This window comes from Bos indicus x Bos taurus, chromosome 13, assembly GCF_003369695.1.
Source record: "Bos indicus x Bos taurus breed Angus x Brahman F1 hybrid chromosome 13, Bos_hybrid_MaternalHap_v2.0, whole genome shotgun sequence".
NCBI classification, from domain to species: Eukaryota; Metazoa; Chordata; class Mammalia; order Artiodactyla; family Bovidae; genus Bos; species Bos indicus x Bos taurus.
In genome coordinates this window covers 35,086,659-35,109,955 of record NC_040088.1, presented here as the reverse complement: position 1 = coordinate 35,109,955, position 23,297 = coordinate 35,086,659, and the positions used below count along the sequence as shown (strand labels likewise).

Below are 23,297 nucleotides of genomic sequence, written 5' to 3'. Positions count from 1 at the left end.
CATCAGAGACTTGGACACACTGGGAAAGAAGGGACGGCATAATAACTGATTGTTTTTTCACTGATTTGCATTCCAGGTTCGTACTTCACGGGGAGGACGAGCTTCAGGCAGGTGGCCATTGACAGCCATGACAGACAGAGGTTTCTCTGGGAGTGGACATGCTTTCACCCTCTTGATGGGCCAAGTCAGGACATACTGAGATACTGGACCCTCTTACCTCTAAGGTTTAATTTTTCAACTGGTTCTCCTTGTTCAAGTTCCTTATTCTTAAAGTAGGCTATAGATGTGTCTTTAAAGACAAACCAATATTGTTTGAAAGCTTTTAATATTAGCTTTTTGGGCCTGCAAATTAAAGTACAGTAAACATTTGAAAAACCATCCAGAAATGTAGGACACATTGCAAATTCAAGCGAATCAAGATGCTCTAGAGATCCTTTCAAACAACATTCTCTTTATTTTTTAATAATTTTCAAATTGCTAACTCATTTCTAAAAATGGACAATGGGGGTTTTGATATGAGATGTAGAAGTTAACACAAAATTTCAGGAGCTAGACCACTCAGTGCTACACTTTGGCTCTGCGGTATAAATGTGTGACCCTGGGAAAGACACTGTGTCTGTTTGGGTCATGTGTGCTACTTCTGTGTGATGGGAGAGTATCAGCCTCGAATTCACAGGGCTTTTGTGAGGGTAGAAAGAGGTAATTTCTGTAAAGTGCCTGGCAAACTGAAGTGCTCAACAAATTATTATTATTGTGATGATGTGAGAAACATCCATGAATATGGCGACATCTAAAATTTCAATTTATTTCTTGATTCTGAAAAAGCTCTCCATATGGACAACGCAAGCTTCAAGTTACAGACATAAAGACCAGATATAAAAGTAAGCAACCTTTTCTGTATTTTCCTCTTGACCCTAAGAGAAACCAACCAGAAAATTCCCAGTGAGCCACGGAAATCACCAAAATCTATAGCTAATCCGTGTAGACCCAACTGTCATTAAAAAATATTTTGAGGAAAGATTTCTAACCATGGTATCTGTTTAGGCCAGAAAACTGTACTCTGGGCTAGACAAGGTTGGCAGTGCCAAAAGAAGACCTCAGCTGAGTCATTCAAACTAGGAAACGAGAGAGCAAGCTGGGGAGCAGGGAAGAGGGTACAGCTAGACAGAGAAAAGGTAGCAGGTTTCATATGTGGTTCAGTGGGACAATTCTGGCTTTGGGGGTGGATCAGGGTACCTCGTATCAGAGAGGTGGGTTTCTGCATTCAAGAATGGGAGGAAGACAGGAAGCTTGGGGTTAACTGCACTCACATATGCTTCTAGGCAAGTCTTTTAACATGTTGGTACTAATCTTTGTCAGCTAAAAATGTGCTATCCTTAACACAAGGATAAGGGAAATGTTAATTTAAAAAACCAGCATATTACAGGAGATTGTTACATAACAGTTATATAATAAAATTGAAAAACATTATATGTAGTTAATATTTCCCAGATTTAACAAACTACTACTTAAAAAAGTTTTATCATGTTGAGAGTTGTAAGCTAATTTTAAGGGACACATTTAAAAGGTACCTGTCTAAGAATCAGATTTTCCAAAGTTAACGTTTTCAAAATAAAATCTAAGGACGCAGCCTACAAACAAAATATAGTGAAGTCTCAGTTTAGTCTCGGGTGTCTAAATATTTCTATTCAGAATTAAGAATGAAACTCTGTTTCTCCATTTTAATCGGACTTGAAACATATCAACAGATTTTAAACTCTTCCTACTATCTTCTTCCAGGTTGGGTCATCCTCCAACTGCTGTCCCATATCCCCAGACTCTCATTCCATGTTCCAGAGACTGAGGAAAGGCAGGGAAAGAAGAGTGGAGAAGGCGTCAGAACGGGGAATGATGTACACAAGAATGAGACAGTCCCTTGTACACTGGAAACTATATGACATTGTTGAAAGAAACTGGAGAAGACACAGATATATGGGAAGATACTCCATGTTCATGGACTGGAAGAATTAACATAATTAAAATGTTCATATTACCTAAAGCAATCTGCAGATTCAGTGCAATCCCTATCAAAATCCCAAGAATGTTTTTCACAGATAAAGAGCAAAAATTTCTAAAGTCTATATGGAACCACAAAAAACTCTGAATAGCCAAAGTAATCCTGATGAGGGTAGGGGGACAAAGCTGGAGGTATCACAGTCCCGGGTTTTAAACTATATCACAAAGCCACAGTAATCAAAACAGCATGGTATAAGCAGAAAAACCCATGTACATGTGGACAATTAATTTAGATAAAGGAGCAAAGCACATACAATGGGGAAAGAATAGTCTCTTCAATAAATGGTGTTGGAAAAACTGGACTGTTACAGGCAAAAAAATGAAATGAGATCACCATCTTATTGTTGTTGTTTAGTTGCTAAGTCATGCCCTACTCTTTTGTGACCCCATGGACTGTAGCCTGTCAGTCCACGGGATTTGTCCATGGATTTTCCATGGGATTTTCCAGGCAAGAATACTGGAGGGGGTTGTCATTTCCTTATCCAGAGGGTCTTGCCAACTCAGGGATCAAACCCATGTCTCTTGCAATGGCAGATGGATTTTTTACCACTGAGCCACCTGGGAAGCTTATTATCTTATACCATACACAAAAAACAACTCAAAATGGATTAAAGACTTGAATGAAAAACGTGAAACCATAAAACTCCTAGAAGAAGAATACATAGGCATTACACCTATGTTTGCCAACATTGTTTAGATATTGGTCTTAGCAATATCTTTCTAGCTAAGTCTCCTCAAGCAAGGGAAACAAAAGCAAATTTTAAAAACTGGATTTTAAGAAGATTCTGGATGGCAAAGGAAACCATCAACAAAATGAGCAGACAAGCTACAGAATGGAAGAGGATATTTGCAAATGATATATCCAATAAAGCAAATATATATATCCAAAATATATAAAGAGCTCATATAATTCAACAATAACAAAAAACAAACAACCCAGTTAAAGACTGAGCAGAGGAGATGAATAGACACTTTCCCAAAGACATACAGGTGACCAATAGGTACATGGAAAGATGTTCAACATCACTAATTATTAGGGAAATGCAAATCAAAGGCACAAGGTTAAAATCACTTCATGCTTGTTAGACTGGCTATTATGAAAAATAGAAATAAAAAGTGTTGGTGAGATTATGGAGAAAAGAGAACTCTCACACACTGTTTGTTGGTGGTAATGTAAGTTGATGTAGCTACCATGGAAAACAATATGGAGATTCCTCAAAAAATTAAGAATAGAACTACTGTATAACTCAGCAATTTCATTTCTCTGAGTATCCAAAGAATATGAAAACACTAATTTGAAAAGATATATGCACCCCTATGTTCAATGTGGCATTATTTACTATAGCCAAGATATGAAAACAACCAGAGTATCCATCAATAAATGAATAAAGAAGATATGATATGAACATGTATATGAATATATATGTATATTTTCAATATATATATTCACAATGAAATATTAGCCACAAAATAGAATGAAATCTTATCATTTGTCATGGACTTTGAGGGTACTACATTAAGTGCAATAAGTCATACAGAGGAAGACAAATTCATTCATGTGTGGAATACAAAAAACTAATTAAAAACAGACAAAATAAATGAACAAACCAAAACAAACACATAGATATAGAAATGAGAGTAGCAGTTACTAGAAGGGGAGGGTTGGGGAAAGGGGGGCACAATGGGTTAAAGGGATAAACTATATGGTGGTGGTGGTTGTGGTTTAGTTGCTAAAATTGTGTCTGACTCTTGTGACCCCATAGACTGTGGCCCACCAGGCACTTCTGTCCATGGGATTTTCCAGGAAGTATACTGGAGTGGGTTGTCATTTCCTTCTCCAAGGGATCTTCTGGACCCAGGGACTGAACCTGTGTCTCCTGCAATGCAGGCAGATTCTTTACCACTGAGCCACCAGGGAAGCCCATGGTGATAGATGGAAACTAAATTTTGGTGGTAAGCACACTGTAGGGTACACAGAAGTAGAAATATAATGATGTATATGTGAAAATTACATAATACTATAAATCAGTGTTACCTCAATAAAAATAAATGAAAAAGTAATCCATAAATTTTACCTGAAGAATGACAAAGAGAAATAAAAGAAAAAAGAATGAGACAGTCTCAAATCCTCATGGAGCTTCCCTTTTAAAGAGGGAAATGTATAAGTAAATAAATATAAAAAAATGTGGTAAGTCACACAACAAGGATCTAGGAGTTGTAACAGAGGACACAATGTTTAAACTCAGAATGAAAGATCAATAAGCATTTGATGGGAGGAACAGAAAAGAAATTTCAAAAAGAAAAGTGCAGGCAACTGCATGTCCAAAATGCAGAGGTGAGTCAGAGTTGGGTACCTTGCTGGTAGAAGTTGGGTCAACACTTCCTGGACATCTCCCTTATGCTGGGTGCTGCTGGGTTGAGCCATGGAAATGGGCAGAGGGGCAGTTTCTGAAACTATGTCATTTCCATGTCAGGGCTGATGAAGACAAGAACAGCAAGCAGGCTGAGGCCACTGTGGGCCTCTGGATGTATGGCTAAGAAGTTGGACTTTATTTTCTAGAAAAATGGTTCTCAAACTCTGGTGTTCATAAGACATGGAAGGGAACTTATTGGAGATATATAAGCCTGGACCCATTCCCAGAGTCCTATTCAGCAGGTTCAGTTTAGGGCACAGGTGTCTGCAATTTAGGTAAGCTTTCCTAACATGGTTTCCTAGTTTGCCCCATAATCTCCAAAGTAAATCTGGGCACAATCTATCTTTAAAATATTTTGAGTACCTACTTCCTAACATATTTACAGTTATTGAAAATTATATATGAAAAGTTCATTTTGTTTCAAGAAGGGAGGTTATACAAACCCCAGTGGAGGAACCACACTGTTGGCTGTGTTCACTAATTACAATATTCATATTTTAATGCTGTCTATCTGTTTGTGAAGGTTTTTGTTGAAGCAAGGCTACTAATTTTCATATTCCTTGATGTCAATCACTCACTTATGAAAATTAATCAGGATATGTTGTAATTTAGTATTTTTAATAAGTGTGTTTCAAATACACTATCACTCAATTTGGATGCTGTTTAACAGAAAAATTCTGTTTCCAGGTTTTAAGGGTGAGCAGATAATACTGTTTTAATAGGCAGGATCATTACCGGCAACACTGTGGCAATGGGAACATTTCCAAATAACTCTAAAAATGTTCTCTTCATGGCATTAATATCTTTCAAAATCTAGTTCCATACTCACTCATTTTACAATCACCTTAAAAAAATTACAGATTAAGTATCTATTATTTTTAAAGTATCTGGAGACTCACTACCAATGGCCACTTACCATCACAGAAAAGTCATAGGTTTGGAGCAGTTTTTTTTTTTTTTTTAAAGTATAACACTTATAGGTAATTTTGAATGTGATAACCAGTGAGCCTTGGAGCAGGACCAAAGATTTTCATGGTCACCCTCCATCTCTTTAAAAGTACTGTAAAGAGTCTCATTTATAAATTGAATCAAACTGACAGTTTTCTATAGCACACTCTGTATGTCTGATTGGAACTTCTTTGCTATAGTAACTTGACTGTGAATAGCTCCATGAATGAATTTTATGTATAACCTCTCAGCTATAACCTTGCTGTGGAGCCATTTATTCCAAAGCAGTCTCTCCAACAGTGGTTATACTTCACAGTTAGGGGATAAATCGTTGTGTTTATTAAACATATAATTGACTATTGGGATTGTATCTTGCCTGATTTATATTTAAGGGTTTGTAGCAAGTAAAATCTTGATGAGATTGGGCATAAAGTTCTAGATTGACTTATCTTCTCTTGTGTGCTGTGTGCTAAGTCGCTTCAGTCATGTCTGACTCTGCGACCCCACGGACCTGGGTCAGGAAGATCCCCTAGAGGAGGGCATGGCCACCCATTCCAGTATTCTTGCCTGGAGAATCCTATGGACAGAGGAGCCATAGGGTTGCAAAGAGTCGGACATGACTGAAGTGACTGAGCATGCACTCATGGATGATAGCCTGCCAGACTCCTCTGTCCATGGGATTCTTCATGCAAGAATACTGGAATGGGTGACCATGTCCTCCTTCAGGGGATATTCCCGACCAAGGATCAAACCTGCATCTTTTATGTCTCCTGCATTGGCAGGCTGGTTCTTTACCACTAGTGCCACCTGGAAAGCCCTTATCTTTCCTTAGTCCTTTCAAAATATCTTCCAGCCAACAAGAAATCTGCTGCCCCTATTCTTCTTTTGTAGGAAATCTATCTTTTCTCTCAGACTTTAACAACTTTCTCTTACCAATGTTTGGCCATATCAAGATGTACATTTATATTGATTTATTTTGTTGGGATTTGAGTTTTCTGAATTTAAGGATTTTGTCCTCAACAATTATGAAAAACTCTCAAGCATTCTCTTTTTTTTAATATGTGATTTTTGCCTTATTTATAGACTTTTTTGTTTGTTTGTTTTTAGCAGCTTTATTCATAGTTGCCAAAACTTGGAAGCAACCCAGGTGGCCTTCAAGATATGAATGGATAAATTATGGTACATCCAGACAAAGGAGTATTCAGCATTAAGCCTAAAACTGCTAAAAAAAATCTATTAACTAAAACAAAACCAAATTACATTCTATCAATACATAGCTAGTAACAGTCACTTTCAGGTAAACCTCAAGTACAGAATACAGACATTCCCATCTGTACTTAAGGCACCAGGCCACACTGAGGATGGTGAGGACAGAGCATAGCAATCATTGGGATGTGAATCACTTTAACTGTGGGCTCTCCACCATTTATTCTTTTCCCCCTGATTATTAGTAAGGAGATTGAATCAGTAATCAAAAACTTCTCAACAAGTAAAACTCCAAGACCAGATGGCTCCAGTGATAAATTCTAACATTTTAAAAAATCGAGGCAAAACCAGTATATAACATTTCATTACAGGTGTACAGGGCTTTCCAGATGGCACAGTGTTAAAGAATCCTCCTGCCAATGCAGGAGACGCAGGTTTGATCCCTGGGTCAGGAAGTTTCCCCTGGAGAAGGAAATGGCAAGTCCTCCACCAGTATTCTTGCCTGGAAAATTCCATGGACAGCAAAGGCTGTCAGACTGCAGTCCATGGGGTCCCAAAGAATCAAGCTCAACTGAACAACAGCGATTGAGCACACACACACACATAAACATGCACACACCACTACAGATATACAACATGGTAATTCGATATTTGATACTACAAAAATCTAGTTACCATGATTACCATAAAATTACCCCTATCACCCATTTCCCCACTTCACACTCCCTCCTCTCTGGTAATCACTTATTCTATTTTAAGACACGGCCCATTTAAAAGCAATGATGTTGATGTATCCAAAGCAGGTTTCTTCCTCCTCCCCATTGGGATTAATCTTTTCATAATCTTCTTATTCCTCTTAACACATTCAGGGCATAACATATTATCTTCCAGGTCATGAAGAGAGAGGTCATCCTCCTGGGGGTGTTGGGAACCCAGGTGTGACCTGCTTGGAACTGCAGGTGAACCCAACATTCTATGTCTGCCAAGAGTGGTCTGCTGTGGACCACAAAACACCGGATGCTTGAGGCTTGGGGCAGAAAGTACTGAGAGGTGAGAAGGGCACACGAATTCACAGCCTTCGGCTGAACAGCCCTTACAGCAATTCTTGACCATGCTGCCAGCACGGCTACCTGAGCTGAAGTTACCACATCAACCATGTTAGTCCTTTCCTCACTCTCACTCATCTTTCTTTTCTGTATACTTCCCCTCTTGGTCATCATGTTGTATTTCCTTGAACATGAGTGCATTTGGGCCTCCCGTGATGATTTAGGAACATACTGATCTTTTTCAGGATAAGCATGTTCTTGGAGTCTCCGATAAACTTCTATTTTCTGGACGTCGGTACTCAACTTAAGTTGTTGGCACCAGTTCCACAGTGTCCCGACTCATGTCGTTAATTGGAGGCAATGTAGTTGGCTAGGGACAAACTGATCTTCTAAAGCTAGAGCTCGGACAAGCTTCCTCAAGCTCCTTTGTTTGAGGAGGAGGAACTTGATCATTTGTATTCAGTGCCTCCTCTTTGACGTCTGAAGTTGAGGAAACACCTGGTTCCACTTGATGGTTTTCAACAATTTCCTCATTAACTGGATACAATGTGAGAATCATATTTTCTTCATCTAATGGCCCTTCAAAGAAATTCTTCCTGTAATTTGCCTATGCCATGTCAAGGAATGCTCAGAGAAAGGCAGAGCCGCAATGTTCAATCTCTGCAGTTTAATCCTCTTAACCTGAGGGTTTCTCATTTGTTGACTTTTTATTTATTTATTTGGCTGTGCAATGGCACCCCACTCCATTACTGTTGCCTGGAAAATCCCATGGATGGAGGAGCCTGGTAGGCTGCAGTCCATGGGGTCGCTAAGAGTCGGACACGACTGAGCGACTTCACTTTCACTTTTCACTTTCATGCATTGGAGAAGGAAATGGCAACCCACTCCAGTGTTCTTGCCTGGAGAATCCCATGGACGGAGAAGCCTGGTGGGCTGCAGTCCATGGGGTCACACAGAGTCGGACACGACTGAAGCGACTTAGCAGTAGCAGCAGCAGCATGGGCTTCAGTAGTTGTGGCTCACGGGCTTAGTTGCTCTGCAGCATGTGGAATCTTCCCAGATCAGGGATCGAACCTGTGTCTCCTGCATTGGCAAGCAGAGTCTTATCCACTGTATCACCAGGCAAGTCCAGGAGTATTCTCTTTTGAATGCTTGCTTCTCCACCCTTTTTTCCTTCTTAAACTCCTAGTTGAACCCTCTTATTCTACCTATATCATATTTTCCACTTTTATCTTTCTAAGTCCTCTCCTTAACTTTTTTTATTTTTGGCCATGCTGTGTGGCTTCTGAGATCTTAGTTTCCTGACCAGGGAACAAACCTGGGCCCTTGGCAGTGAAATCTGAGTCCTAAACACTGGACTGACAGGGGACTCCCTTTAGCTGAGTTTTAAACTTGATGTTTAACACATGTATTCAATTTTCAATTTCTGTGACTGTGTTTTTTTTTTTCTAGAGTTTCTAGTATTACCTTTCATTAAAATGTTTACCTTTCAGTATATTTAATGATTCCTAACCTACTACAGTACTCTTGCCTGGAAAATCCCATGGACGGAGGAGCCTGGTAGGCTGCAGTCCATGGGGTCTCGACGAGTCGGACACAACTGAGCGACTTCACTTTCACTTTTCACTTTCATGCATTGAAGAAGGAAATGGCAACCCACTCCAGTGTTCTTGCCTGGAGAATCCCAGGGACGGGGAAGCCTGGCGGGCTGCCGTCTATGGGGTCGCACAGAGTCGGACACGACTGAAAGCGACTTAGCAGCAGCAGCAGCAACATACTCATTTTATGGTTTCTTCAGATTGTTCTACTACCTAATCCTCTTATTTATTGGGCCTCCTGACCTTTATGGTAGTTTATGAACTCACATGGTTAGCAATTTTATTGGGAAGGTTTTTATTTGTTTGTTTATTTGAGGGGGTTTACTTTCTCTGTAGCTCTCTAGGTATTTCTGCAATTACATTTGCCAGGGTTTCATAGCTTTTGTGGTTTTGGACCAGTATGTTTTATTTTTCAGAATTCTTTTACCATATGAGACATTTAAATTTAGATCTACATGTGTGTGGGGCACAGACCATGGCTCTTATTTTTCAAAGGACATCACATTTCCCCACACAGAACTCCATGCAAAGATGAACTTCTTACTCTTCCTTCCACTGATGGGCAGTTTTTCTATTCCCGGTTAAGCAAAGAAGGCAGGTCTTACAAGTTTCTGCTTTTAGGCAGTGGCTTCAGTCCTGGCTCACTGCCTCACAGGAGGCAACCCCACCTTAAATTTTGTACAGGGATTACAATCCCAGCCCTGAGCCACGAGAATCGATGTCTATAGCCTTATCTGCCTGTGCAACTGAGGCTTCATTTGTATTGTGCGTGTGTGCTATGTCGCTTCAGTTGTGTCTGACTCTTTGTGACTCTATGAACTGTAGCCCACCAGGCTCCTCTGTCCTTGGGATTCTCCAGTCAAGAATACTGGAGTGGGTTGCCATGCCCTCCTCCAGGGGATCTTCCTGACCCAGGGATCGAACCGTCTCCTATGTCTCCTGCATTGGCAGGAGGGTTCTTTACCACTGAGTCACCTGGGAAGCCCTTCATCTGTATTAGGGAAAGGGAGGGAAAACCACTAGACCACTCAGGTATGGTGGTGGTTTAGTTGCTAAGTCATGTCTGGCTCTTGCAACCCCATGGACTGTAGCCTGCTAGGCTCCTCTGTCCGTGGGATTTTCCAGGCAAGAATACTGGAGTGGATTGCCATTTCCTTCTCCAGCATCTGTATTAGGTTGGTGCAAATGTAATTGCTGTTTTGGACTGTGAATTTTAAATCATTTTAACTAGGCTCAAACACATCTTTATTAATCAAAATAGGAATCATTACAATCAACACATTTTTGCCAACAAGAAATGTTTGTTTTTTCCTGTAATGTAAAAAGTCTGTGCTTCGAAATTTGATGAACTCTTGGAAAGCATTTTCTGCCTCTTGCTGGTTGTGGAAGCATTTTCCCTGCAAAAAGTTGTTGAGATGCTTGAAGAAGTGGTAGTCCAAGGCTGGCAAGAGGTCAGGTGAATATGATGAATGAGGCAAAACTTGGTACGTAGCCCAATACGTTCAACTTTTGAAGCTTTGGTTGTGTGACATGCAGTGTGGTTAGGTGTGAAGGACTGGGCCCTTCCTGTTGACCAGTGCCAGCTACAGGTGATGCAGTTTTTGGTGTATCTCATTGATTTGCTGAGCACACTTCTCAGATATAATGATTTCACTGGGATTCAGAAAGCTGTAGTGGATCAGACTGCCAGCAGATCACCAAAGAGTGATCATGACATATTTTTGGTGCAAGTTTGGCTTTGGGAAGTTCTTTGGAGTGTCTTCTTGGTCCAACCACTGAGCTGGTTGTTACTGGTCATCATATAAAATCCACTTTTTTCTTGCACGTCACAATCCAATCGAGAAATGGTTGGTGGTTGTTGTATAGGATAAGAGAAGACGCTTCAAAATGATGATTTTTTTGATCTTTGGTCAGCTCATGAGGCATCTACCTATCAAGCCTTTTCACCTTTCCAATTTGTTTCAAATGCTAAACGATTGTAGAATAGTCGATGCTGAGTTCTTCGGCAAATTCTCATGCAGTTATAAGAGGATCAGCTTTGATGATTGCTCTCAATTGGTTGTTGTCAACTTTGGACGGCCAGCCACTACGCTCCTCATCTTCAAGTCTCTCATCTCCTTTGCAACACTCTTGAACTGCCACTGTACGTTCATTAGCAGTTCCTGGGCCAAATGCATTATTGCAGGTTTTATGCAACATCTCTGCTGCTTTATGACCCCTTCTGAACTCAAATCAGAAGATTGCTTGAATTTGCTTTTTGTCTAATATCATTTCCATACTTTACATTTCTAAAATGAGTGTAAAATACACAGCAAGTAATGTCATTAGCAGAAAAAAATAAAGCGAGAAATATGCATTAAATGATATATAACATAACCACATTTAAGAATGTATTCCAATATCAAATGGCAAAGTTCAACAATACAAAACCACATTTACTTTTGCACCAACCTAATAGAACTGGTTCCCTCTTCATTCCCTACAAGCTGAGGAAGTCTCACTTGTGACTTCCCAGTCTCACTTCAAGATCAATTTTGTATAGGTAAGCAAGATTGAGATTTGCATCAGATCAGATACCACATTGCTAGGAAGAGAAGTCCATTATTTACATGTGGGTTCAATAGATGTGGCTTAGGAAAGAAAAAGGAGCTTCACTGTCAAAGAAAAAAGTTTAAAACCAAAGGGCTAGTTCAATGCTCTTCTGTTGAGGAGAGGAGGCCCAGAGAAAAGAATGGCCTATAAGGTCACACACCCACCAACAGCAGAGGTACTCCCTCCAACCTCCTTCCTCCTTTCCCTTCTCCTTTTCTGTGTCATCAGCTCCACTCTCCCTCTTCCCTTTGTCCTGTATTTTTTTCTTCCAGAAACAATATTATATGTTATATTCAATGCATTGAGAACTTTGGCAGACAAAGTGTCCACTGGCCAAATATGAGGACAACTTTGTGAGTTTTAGCATGAAAGTCACTTTAAAGTGATATGGATGTGGGGCTTACTTCCAGAATATCATCTCCTTTTTAGGATTTATCATTTTATAGGAAGAATACTGTCATCATTTGGTCTGTGAAGAGCTCAGTTTGCTCTATACAGAAGCTATGGCAACCAGATTTCTCTCAAGAACAATTAATAATTTATAAAGATAGATTTGTGGATTCAAATTGTTATTATTTTTTTCTGTAATTTTAACTGTAGTGATATGCATGGTTACAATTATTTATGCCACAGAAGTGAAATGAATGACCCAATTGTTTGGACCATCTGCTAAGATCACATTAAAAAAAACCCTGCAGAAACTCAGTGACAAATACTGTTACCTTTGGACTCTTATTTCTCATTTATATCTGATTCATTGCCCATTCTTTCCAAGTTTTTCTTTGAATCGTGGTAACAAAAGCAACCGGTGTTTCTTTTCAAGCCAACTAAGTGAAGTGTCAGTTTGTAAGGAAAGTCAACAAACCATAAAGTGATAGAACTTCAAACGAACCTTACTGCTTTCATCCTAACCCACCTTGGCACCATCACAAATGTGGCAGTCTTTCATGAAGAAAGTAAAAAACTTCTATTCCTTTTAACAGTTTCAGAATGATCTGAGGCGACTGGGGGGTTTATCAGAAATACTTTAACAGGTGAAGGTAGATAAACTAAGGTGTGTATATGTGTGTGTTAGTCATTCAGTCATGTCTGACTCATGAATTGTAGCCCATCAGACTCCTCTGTCCTTGGAATTCTCCAGGCAAGAATACTGGAGTGGGTAGCCACTCCCTTCTCCAGGGGATTTTCCTGACCCAGGGACCAAACCCACATCTCCTGCATTGCAGGCAGATTCTTACTCTCTGAGCCACCAGGGAAGCCAACTCTCTATAAGTCTGGGATCAAAGCTCTAGAGACAACTTGCTTTTAAATCATAAAAGAGCCTTCAAATGGTATGAGAGCCCTGAGCAGGTGGACCATAAAAGTGTGGCATATGTGTTCACGATCACCAATACTGACCATATTTATACCAGCATTTAATGAGCCAGGAACCATGTTTAATGCTTCATATGCATCATTTAATTTAATATTCCCAACATGCCCAAGAGGAGGTATATCCCCACTTCATAGATCAGGAAACTGAGGCTCAGAGACATGATGGCAATGCCTGAGATCATCCCGCTGTTGTGCGCTATGGCGCTAGGACTCCATCCATTATGTCTCTGATGCCAAAGCTTGTGCTTTTACCTTTGAACCAAGAACTTGCCTAATGGATGTTCAATTTAAACTCCTACACTCTTTACCTGCAAGATTTTGCTATGAGTAACTTCTTTCCTCTTCAAGGGTGACTTACCTAAATAATCTGAGATTATCTGCAAGTTTAGGGATATCAGTAATGTCCTCCTGAGGAAAAGCAGATAACATTTGACAAGCAGTAATTAGACAGGTGGTGCTGGTACTCTATCCCACACTGTAGCCACCTGCCACGTGGAACAATTTACATAAGAATTAACTAAATTAAATAAAATAAAAAACTCACTTCCTCAGTCATACTAGCTACATTTCCAGTAGTTTACCTCAGGGATAGGGTGAGAGAGGGCTGGGACTGAGATTAGGCACCTGTGGGGATCCTGGGGGTAACTGGTGAAGTTCTATTTCTTGATTTGGGTGGTAACTTGGCTGATAATTTATTTATTTATTTATTTTTTTAACTTGGCTGATAATTTAATACTGATTTGTTAAGCTTTACATTTTTGTATTTTTTCACTTTCTGTGTCATATATTACACAAATGAAAAAAGATTAAAAAAAACCTGACCATACACTATCATTCAAGTTAAAAATCTGAGTTAGAAACTACTACTTTTATGTCCAAACAAAATGTTTCATAATTTTTACATCAGAGTGTATAAGAGTAGCTATATCTAGTTTACTGATATATAGAATCCTACTGATTCTCAGAAAGAATCTGGTTCAAAGTTCATTCTATGGTATAGGTTGGTGCCTATTTTCAAACTGAAAAGACTATTGTTTGGCATCACATAAAAATATTGAGGGCGTTGAGAGGGAATTTTCTATTTGTTCTAAGGATGACTTTTCCACTGTAAGTATTTGGTGGAGGAAGTAACAAAAGACAATCCAGTTTCGTGGGGCCCAGGTCTCATAAATGTGGTTCAGAGCTTGGATCTCTTCAGAATCTGAGAATTTCATTTGTATAAGGTAGTTGCTTTTGCATTATAGCAATGTCCTATTTTAAGGAATTTAATCATAAGAGAACACACATTAAATACAATAATGTGTGTATTACTGTATACAATACAGTGCCTCATTGCATCTATTACTATTTATACAAATTACAATGACTCTACCTCTCTGATTCAATGTGATTAAACTAATGATTGAAGAAGTTAAACAAAAGGGTGGCTCCCAACAAATGAATCAAACAAGGCAGGGCACTGCAATTATAAAGCTGACAGTTCAGCCACATCCATCCTGGATAAGAAGCAGGAGCGTTATTATCTTATGTTTTACTGGAGAGTTTTTCTTTATTTCCTAAAGTCAAAGGGTTCAGGAACTTTTTACAGTGTACAGTCTTGCCCAAAGAAATGCATGACTAGGTCAACAGATCACATGGTTTTGTATCTGTGAAGCATTCTCTCTACTTTCACAGCTACCTCATTCTTCTAGACTTCAGTTAAAGGGCCAATTTCATGTTCCACTTTAGTGAAATGGAGACCAGCGCGGTCTTTCCCTCATACCAAGCTAGCTTATTTTTAAGAAGAAGTACAGTACAAAAGAATTGTCATTGGGAGTGATAAAAATACCTTACAGTTACTTACAGAGCTGATCCGAGAAAAGCTAGTCAAGTTTAAGTTTGTTCGAGGAAGAGAGTATTTTCCTTTCTTCAAAATCAGACAAAATATTCCCTTATTTATAATAAAAAAGCTCATTTATACTTGTCAATCAGAGCAAAGCCACAATTCTGAGTTATCAGAAACATTCATACCAAAGTGTTGTCTGCTTTTCCGCCTTCCAGGGTCACTTCCAAATTAGAAAGTGCTGCTTCTACTTCGTCAACCTCAGACTCATTTGTAAAATCCTGTATTTCAGTGGACAACGACAGTTTGCTAATGTGATACTACAACAGAAACAGAGTTTTTAGGACTATTAGAAACACAAATGAGGAAAGAAAATACTGAACATCTCCTGGAAGGAGATCTCCCGGGTATGCATGGAAAATGACATTTTAATGTAAATTATTTTGAGATTCATGGTTAGTCATGTTCCAACTCAGTTCTTCTCCGTCATTGGTTGACCTTATTGTGCAGAAGCAATGAGGATAGCAAGACTGATGCCTTATAAGATGTATGCATGGGTTGGTTATGAGGAATATTTTAAACTTAAATTTACTACACTAATTTTCAACTCCTTTTCAAAGAAAAAATCAGTAGAAAGAAAATGAAACTTTAAGGAGAACAAATTTTCTTTGTTTCCTTCCAGAGGAAGGTACCAACGTTCCCATACCTGTAGTGCTGCAAAGATCAACATTTCTTCCTCTGTGCAGTCAATTTCTTCTAAGAGAATGGCCCACCTGGCTTGTTCATAGAGTTGGTTTATTCGGACAGCATCATACTAGAGAGAAGAACAGGCATGTGCTTATGTGTGTGTGGTGGGACATATTTACATCCCATGATACAAAAGTTTTAGAATAACAGGTCAATTCTTGTTAATCAGATGCAATGCATTTTAGTTCAGTAACTGAAAGAAACCCCTCTATCTTTCTACTACCCCTGTTCATTTTACTTCTGAATTAAGAACTTTCTTTCTCAAAATATTTCCCAGAGCTTCTTCAAGAGCCCAAACTGACCCATCTTAGTTAGACTCCATTATTTTTCCTTTCTTATCATACTTCTGTTGGTGGGAAACACAGCTAATGGAATGGTTTATGTGTTAAGTAAAATAAGGAGAAGGGGTCCTCAAGCTGATCTGTACTCTGTGTAATTCTAAGCAGAATCTTAACCCTCCACCCTCTGTATTTCAGTGGACAAGGACACAGGTTTTTAGTGGAACTTCATGCAAGCTGTTCAAGTTGGGCTGGAAAAGATAATGTTCAAATATCTCCAAGAACATTTTGAAAAATAGCAATGTTGGGAAGGTACTTTTCCTCTCAGTTATTGAAACATATAGTAAAGTGGCAGCAACTAAAACAGTGTGTTATTGCTGTGGCAATGGACAAAATGTCAATAAAGCAATATCTAGCAACAGACCTAATGCTATGCTATGCTATGCTAAGTCACTTCAGTCGTGTCCGACTCTGTGTGACCCCAGAGATGGCAGCACACCAGGCTCCCCCGTCCCTGGGATTCTTCAGGCAAGAACACTGGAGTGGGTTGCCATTTCCTTCTCCAATGCATGAAAGTGAAAAGAGAAAGTGAAGTCGCTCAGTCGTGTCTGACTCCTAGCGACCCCATGGACTGCAGCCCACCAGGCTCCTCCATCCATGGGATTTTCCAGGCAAGTGTACTGGAGTGAGGACAGACCTAATGAAGGTATGTAATTTAATATAAAATAAAATGGCATTTTATAAGCAAGAGAAGCTTTCTTTCAACACTATAATAGTGTTAAAAATGCCTAGCCATTTGGAAAACAAGATAGAAAATCACAAAGCCTTACACATCCAAAATATACAGATAGATTAAAGAACCCAAGCATGCAAAACCACAGTGTGATACCACTTCACATCCACTAGGATCAATCTAACCTAAAAGACAGATAATAACAAATATTGCTAAGAATGTGGAGAAATTGGAACCCTTATGCATTGCTTGTGGGAATGTAAAATGGTGCAGCCTCCATAAGAAACAGTTTGGCAGTTCATGGAAAAGTTGAACACAGAATAAGATCCAGCAATTCCACTCATAAGTAGATACTGAAAAAGAATGAAAACAGGGACTCGAATGGATACTTGTACTGCAATGTTCACAGTAGCATTATTCACAATAGCCCAAAAGTAGAAACAACCAAAATATCTATCAATTGAATGACTAACAAAAAGAAGTATATACATACAGTGAGTATTATTCAGCCTTAAAAGGGACAGGAATTCTGATACAAGCTATAACATATATGCATCTTGAAGACATTATGCTCAGTGAAAACAGACAGACACAGAAAGACAACCATTGTATGACTCCACTTATATGATGAAGTGCTGAGAATAGACAAATTCATACAGATAGGAAGTAGAATAGAGTTCACTAGCTGCTGGAGGAAGGAAAAAATGGGGAGTTCTGTTTAATGTGTATAGAGTTTCTGTACAGGATGATGAAACAGTTCTGGAAATAGTGGTGATAGTTGTACAACACTGTGACTGTACTTCTTGCCACTGAGCTGTAGACCTGAAAATGATTAAAATGACAAATGTTATATTTTGTATATTTTAGCACAATTTAAAAAAGTCAAAGGAAAAAAACCCCAGATGGGTACATGAATGGTCACAGCAGCATTAGTCACAATAACCAAAAAATAGAAATAATTCAGATGTCCATGATAAAACATGGCATATACATATAATGGAATATTATTTGGCAATAAAAAGAAATAAAATACTGATACATGCTACAATACAGATGGACCCTGAAGATATGCTAAAGGAAAGAAACTGTCACAGAGTACCACGTATTTTGTATATTGTATAATTCCATTTATATGAAATGTCCAGAACAGGCAAATCCACAGAGGTAGAAAGCAGACTGATGGTTGCTGAGGACTGGGAGAATTGGAGGGAAATGGGAAGAGACTCCTAATGGGTGATAAGATTTCTTGATGGGATGATGAAAATGCTCTGAAATTACATAGCAGCAATGGTTGCACAACTCTGAATATACTAAAAACCACTGACTTGTACATTTTAAATGAGTGAAATGTTGGTACATGAAATGCATGGTATATGATTTTATATCTAAAGGCATATTATATTTAAAAATCTAAGGTAACAATCAAAACTATTAGAAGGAAACACAATAGAAAACTTTGTTATCTTTCAGAGAGGAAGCCCTTTCTAAGCAAGACAGGAAGCCTTTAGGTTATAATGCATAAGGCTGACTTTACAATCATTTTAAAATCATTTAAACATTTTTAATGGTGAAAAATACCCTAGAGAAGATTATATGTTAAGACAAGATATAGATTGAAAGAAAATATCTGCAATAAGTAAGTGCTCCTATAAATCAATATGAAAAATATAAAGAATTCAATAAAAAATGGGGCAAATATATAAAAACAGGCAATTCACAGATGAAACCAAAATGGCCACATAAACATTGGAAAATATGCTCGACCTCACTAATAATCAGAGAAGTAAAACTAAAACCCGATGACATAATTTCTGTTTTCCTATCAGATTTATCTAGGTTGTAAGTACTGATAATGTGTGGTATTGGTGAGGACGTGGTGTAAACTGGCACTTACACATGTGTCAGTAGGAAGCACTTTGGCAGGATCTTTAAATGTCTTTTTGCCCTTTCATGAGCATGTCCATGGCTACTATTCTAAAGAGATACAAAGCATTCCTCAAAGAAGCAACCCACAGGTCCTGATAAACTATGCTTTCGCCTTTTCTTTGATTATTTTGTAGTAGTTAAAAAAAGTGAGTCAGACACATATATGCTGACATGAAAATATGGCTGATATAAAGTAAAAAGAAGCAAGCTACAAAACAAATACACATTTATAAATGTATGTGAAAAAATCTGCAAGGATGGTTAATCATTACGCTGTTAACCATGGCTACCTCTCAGGAGAAAGATCTTGGTAAAGGATTACTTTCCATTTTTACTGGAACTACTTCCTTTTTATGTTTGATTTTTAAAAATTCCTTTTAAAAATACATATGAAATTTACCATCTTAACTATTTTTAAGTATACACAGTGGCATTAAGTACACTCGCATTGACTACCATCTGACTCCAGAACTTCTTTCATCTTGCAGAACTGGAATTCTGTTTCAATTAAACAGTAACTCCTATGTTTGATTTTCTTTTTTTCCCTTCATATTGAGTTTATACTGTATCCTTTAAAAAAGATAAAAATGTTGAAGAAAACATGGTGGAGAAATAGAAAGACATTCAGAGCGTGTAAACAGGTTTATCACCGGTTGGTTAGCGTGAGTCCACTTTTCCTTTTGCATTAACTTTATGCATGTGGGACTGTGACCTGCCCCCAGGCTTTCTCCTTCTCATGGCTTTTAAAACTGCTTGGAAAGGAGGGCAAATGCAGATCCAAGTGTGTGGTTTTCAGGAGGCTGGAATAATAACAATCTCAAGAAAGTCTGTCCTTGTTTTCTTAACTTTGCCAGGTGTCATGGAAACCCTCAGGAGTTTGCCCCAGAATCCTCCAAAAACAAACTGAAACATGACACGCATGAAAACCCCCATGGCAGCATTATTCACAACAGCTCCAAACCAGAAACACTTGAATGTCCCTCAAACTGAAGATCAATAAACAAAATGTATCCACATGTATCCATCCACAGATGGGACACCACTCAGGCAGAAACACAGATACACATCAAAGCCATCATGCCCAATGAAAGAATCCAGACACAAGCTACATGCTGTAGATTCCGTATGTGAAATTTCTAGAAAAGGCAAAACTCAAGACAGAAAGCAGATCAGGTGCAGGCTGGGGCTGGGGACAGACACTGACCACAAATGGGTATGATTGGAAACGTTTTTGCGTGATGCAAGTGTTTTAAAATGAGATTGTGGTGATGGCTACATGACTATGTAAATTTACTAAAAATTACACTGTATACTTACAATGGTGAATTTTATGGCATGTCAATTATACTACCATCCAAAGACATGAAAACTAAAAAAACCACACATACACACAGTGCACACCAAAAACCAGGCAACCAACTCCCAACCCTCTCCCCACAAAAGGCCCCTGCCCTGAATTCAAGCTGACACACACAATTTAAATAGTATGTGCAGTTGCTGAAATTTGAATTGGGCTAATAAACTGTCATTTGTCATATACATATTTATATATATCTGTGTGCATGTATGTATCTATTGGTCTAACTATCACTCCTTCTCTGTCTACTTAAAGTAAATTAAATCACCCAATAAGGCTTTTCTCTCAAATGCAGTCAGTACAGATTTAAAAAATTGAATACGCGCTTCCACACCTAAAATTACTTATCTCTTTTCCATTCCCAAGTCTGGTAAAACAATTCTTTGAAAGTATTGGTTAATAAGAGTTGCCTACTTTTCCAGACTGACATCAGGAGAACAGGCTGGGCCAGGCCTGGCTCTTGCTGAGGAACCCCAGATCGTCTGCTGCGTCCAGAGAGCTCTGGGCTTTCCTCTTTGGACTGTTCGCATTCCCACTGAGCACAGGGTCCTGGGTCTTTTGCAGGTTCATTTGCTAAGAGGGGCCCCAAAAGATTTTCCCTGAGAACTCTTTCAGGGGTTTCAGTGATTCAGAAACATGTTTTTCCCTGGTGGGGACTGGCTACTGCTGCCCTCTCCTTGGCCCTCGATTTCCTTTGTCTCCCGGTTAATTGAAAATAGAAATCACCAAAACATGTGGCCTCTGCCACCTCCACTGCTCAAATCCATTTTTCCTCATCTAGTCAGTTCAATAAACCTCTCTCTCCTTCCACCAATCAACAATATGAAAAAATAATAAAGCCTACCTCCCATAGGTTTCATGCTCTCAGGAGAGGATTACTATTTGATCTAATCATTCAAGATTCTTTGTTAGTTGGGTAGCAACTTTTAGTATCTTTTAAGCCTCTTACTAAAACTGACATGCCTTTTCTGGAGAAGGAAATGGCAACCCATTCCAGTACTTTTGCCTGGGAAATCCCATGGATAGAGGAGTCTGGTGGGCTACAGTCCATGGGGTTGCAAAAGAGTTGGACATGACTTAGTGGCTAAAAAACAACAACAAACCCTGCAAGATACCATCCTGCAGGTTGTTGCTCTCTTTTTTGCTGTACAGCATGCATTCCTTTTTTTGTGGTTGCTAGCTGGATGCTGTATTTAATGAAGTAGATAGGAGCACATGCTAAAAATATAGCCTCAGTACACAGAGATTATCATGCAGTTAGTATAATTTGGCATATGTGCTAATGTAATGAAAAGAAGATTACTTCAGTGAACTATTTTGTTTTTGTATTTTACTTAAAATGAAACTAATTGATTGGGGGTGTATAAGACCCAGCATAAGGATAAAAGCAACATATTTCTAGTTATGTGATGATCAAGATTTATCATGTCTGTGTTGCTATACGGCCTCTGTTCAGTAATCTTAAATCTAATTTTAGGCCTAAAATTCCCATTTTACTCCAGAGTAAAAAATGAGTATATTGAAGCATAGACCTTGACTATGTAACTTTAAAGAATTAATAGAACTCTGTAAACCCTGTTATATTATTTTTGTAAAAAACAAATGTAAATGTATATATGCACCTATCTATCTATATAGGCTTTCCTTGTGGCCTAGACAGTAAAGAATCTACCTGCAATGCAGGAGACCTGGGTTTGATCCCTGGGTTGGGAAGATACCCTGGAGAAGGAAATGGCAACCTACTCCAGTATTCATGCCTGGAGAATTCCATGGACAGAGGAGCCTGGTGGGCTACAGTCCATGGGGTTGCAAAGAGTCAGACATGATTGAGCAACTAACACACACACACACACACACATACACATATGTATGAAGTATGGAAGGCCCTGGTTGATTACCTCCTGCCTTGACAGCACTATTCTCTAAGATGTTAGACTTGACTGCTGCTTGGGCAGGCCTGAAGACTGAGTGTAGTATCAAGTAGAAAACACATCTTTCAAGGACAGAGTTTGTCTGCTTCCTAACAAGGAAGTTAATAACAAAGAAACATTTTTCAAAGACGTTGGACTTTAAAAAGTCCACATGAGCCTAATAAAAAAGGAAAGTGTTTCTTTGAAGTCATAAAAGTTTATTTTTTTTTTAATGCACACATTTAAAAATGCCCTTAAATGGGGCAAAAGAGTATATAATGATGAAATTAATTTTGAATGAATTTAAAAGAGACAAAAGGTGTACAATAAAAAGTCAACTCTTTCTTCCTTGTTCCGCACAAACAAGGTGGTTTCTCTACTGATTGTTTTGTATCTTGTTCCTTTTTACTCAATAATATTCCCTGACCATGTTTCCCATCAAAAGGAAGCTGACTCATTCTTCCTAATCACAACACTATATGAATGGATCATAATGTAACTAACCAGTTCCCTACTGCTGGCTGTTTAGGTGGTTTCCAGTTTTTCCCTAAAACAAACAGTGTAATAATAACTATTCTTGTGTACAGACATACTGTCTCACATATTTGAGTATAACTGTGGTAAAAATACCAAAGGGTAGATTTTCAGGGTCAAAGCTATGCAGAATTGTAATTCTGACAGATACTGTCAAATAGTCTTCCACAGAGACTTAATTTGTACTTTGACCTACAATCAGTCTGTGTATGAGAGCACCTGTTTCTCCACACTCTAGATAAATAAGATAGTGTATGGAACTTTTTGTTCTTTGTGGATATAAGACTAAGAGCTATTGTAGTTCCTTTTCTATGAACTATGTGTTCACATCCTTTGCTACTGCGTTGTTGCTATTTTATTACTGGTTTGGAAGAACTCTTTATATATTAGAGAGTCTGGCCTTTTGTTTGTATTAAGTATTACAATAACATTTTTCTACTTATTTGTAGTTTTTTGCCATGTGTACAATTTTTATTTTTAATTAAAATGTATCAATCTTTCCTTTTATGGATTCTTTTAGCCTTTCTAAAGTAATATATTTGAAATGTTGTATTCTAGTACTCTCATACATCTGAGATTTTAATCAGTTCCAGTAGCCCACACCCTGTCAGTTCAGTCGCTCAGTCGTGTCCTACTCTTTGCGACCCTATGAATCGCAGCACGCCAGGCCTCCCTGTCCATCACCAACTCCTGGAGTTCACTCAGACTCATGTCCATTGAGTTGGTGATGCCATCCAGTAGCTTGCTTGTATCTCTC

At 38.6% G+C, this 23,297-nt stretch overlaps 1 protein-coding gene across 3 annotated transcripts in view; it reads right to left on the bottom strand.

Moving 5' to 3' along the window:
• The window catches only part of FERMT1 (fermitin family member 1), a 61,258-nt gene that overhangs the window by 10,667 nt on the left and 27,294 nt on the right, over positions 1 to 23,297 (bottom strand). For all 3 annotated transcript variants that reach the window (XM_027559396.1, XM_027559397.1, XM_027559395.1), the window contains exons 7-10: positions 15,762 to 15,869; positions 15,244 to 15,375; positions 13,592 to 13,641; positions 218 to 342 (exon numbers count right to left, since the gene is read on the bottom strand). In XM_027559396.1, coding sequence (XP_027415197.1) covers positions 218 to 342; positions 13,592 to 13,641; positions 15,244 to 15,375; positions 15,762 to 15,869 — 415 coding nt within the window. The remainder of the gene's footprint in view (positions 1 to 217; positions 343 to 13,591; positions 13,642 to 15,243; positions 15,376 to 15,761; positions 15,870 to 23,297) is intronic.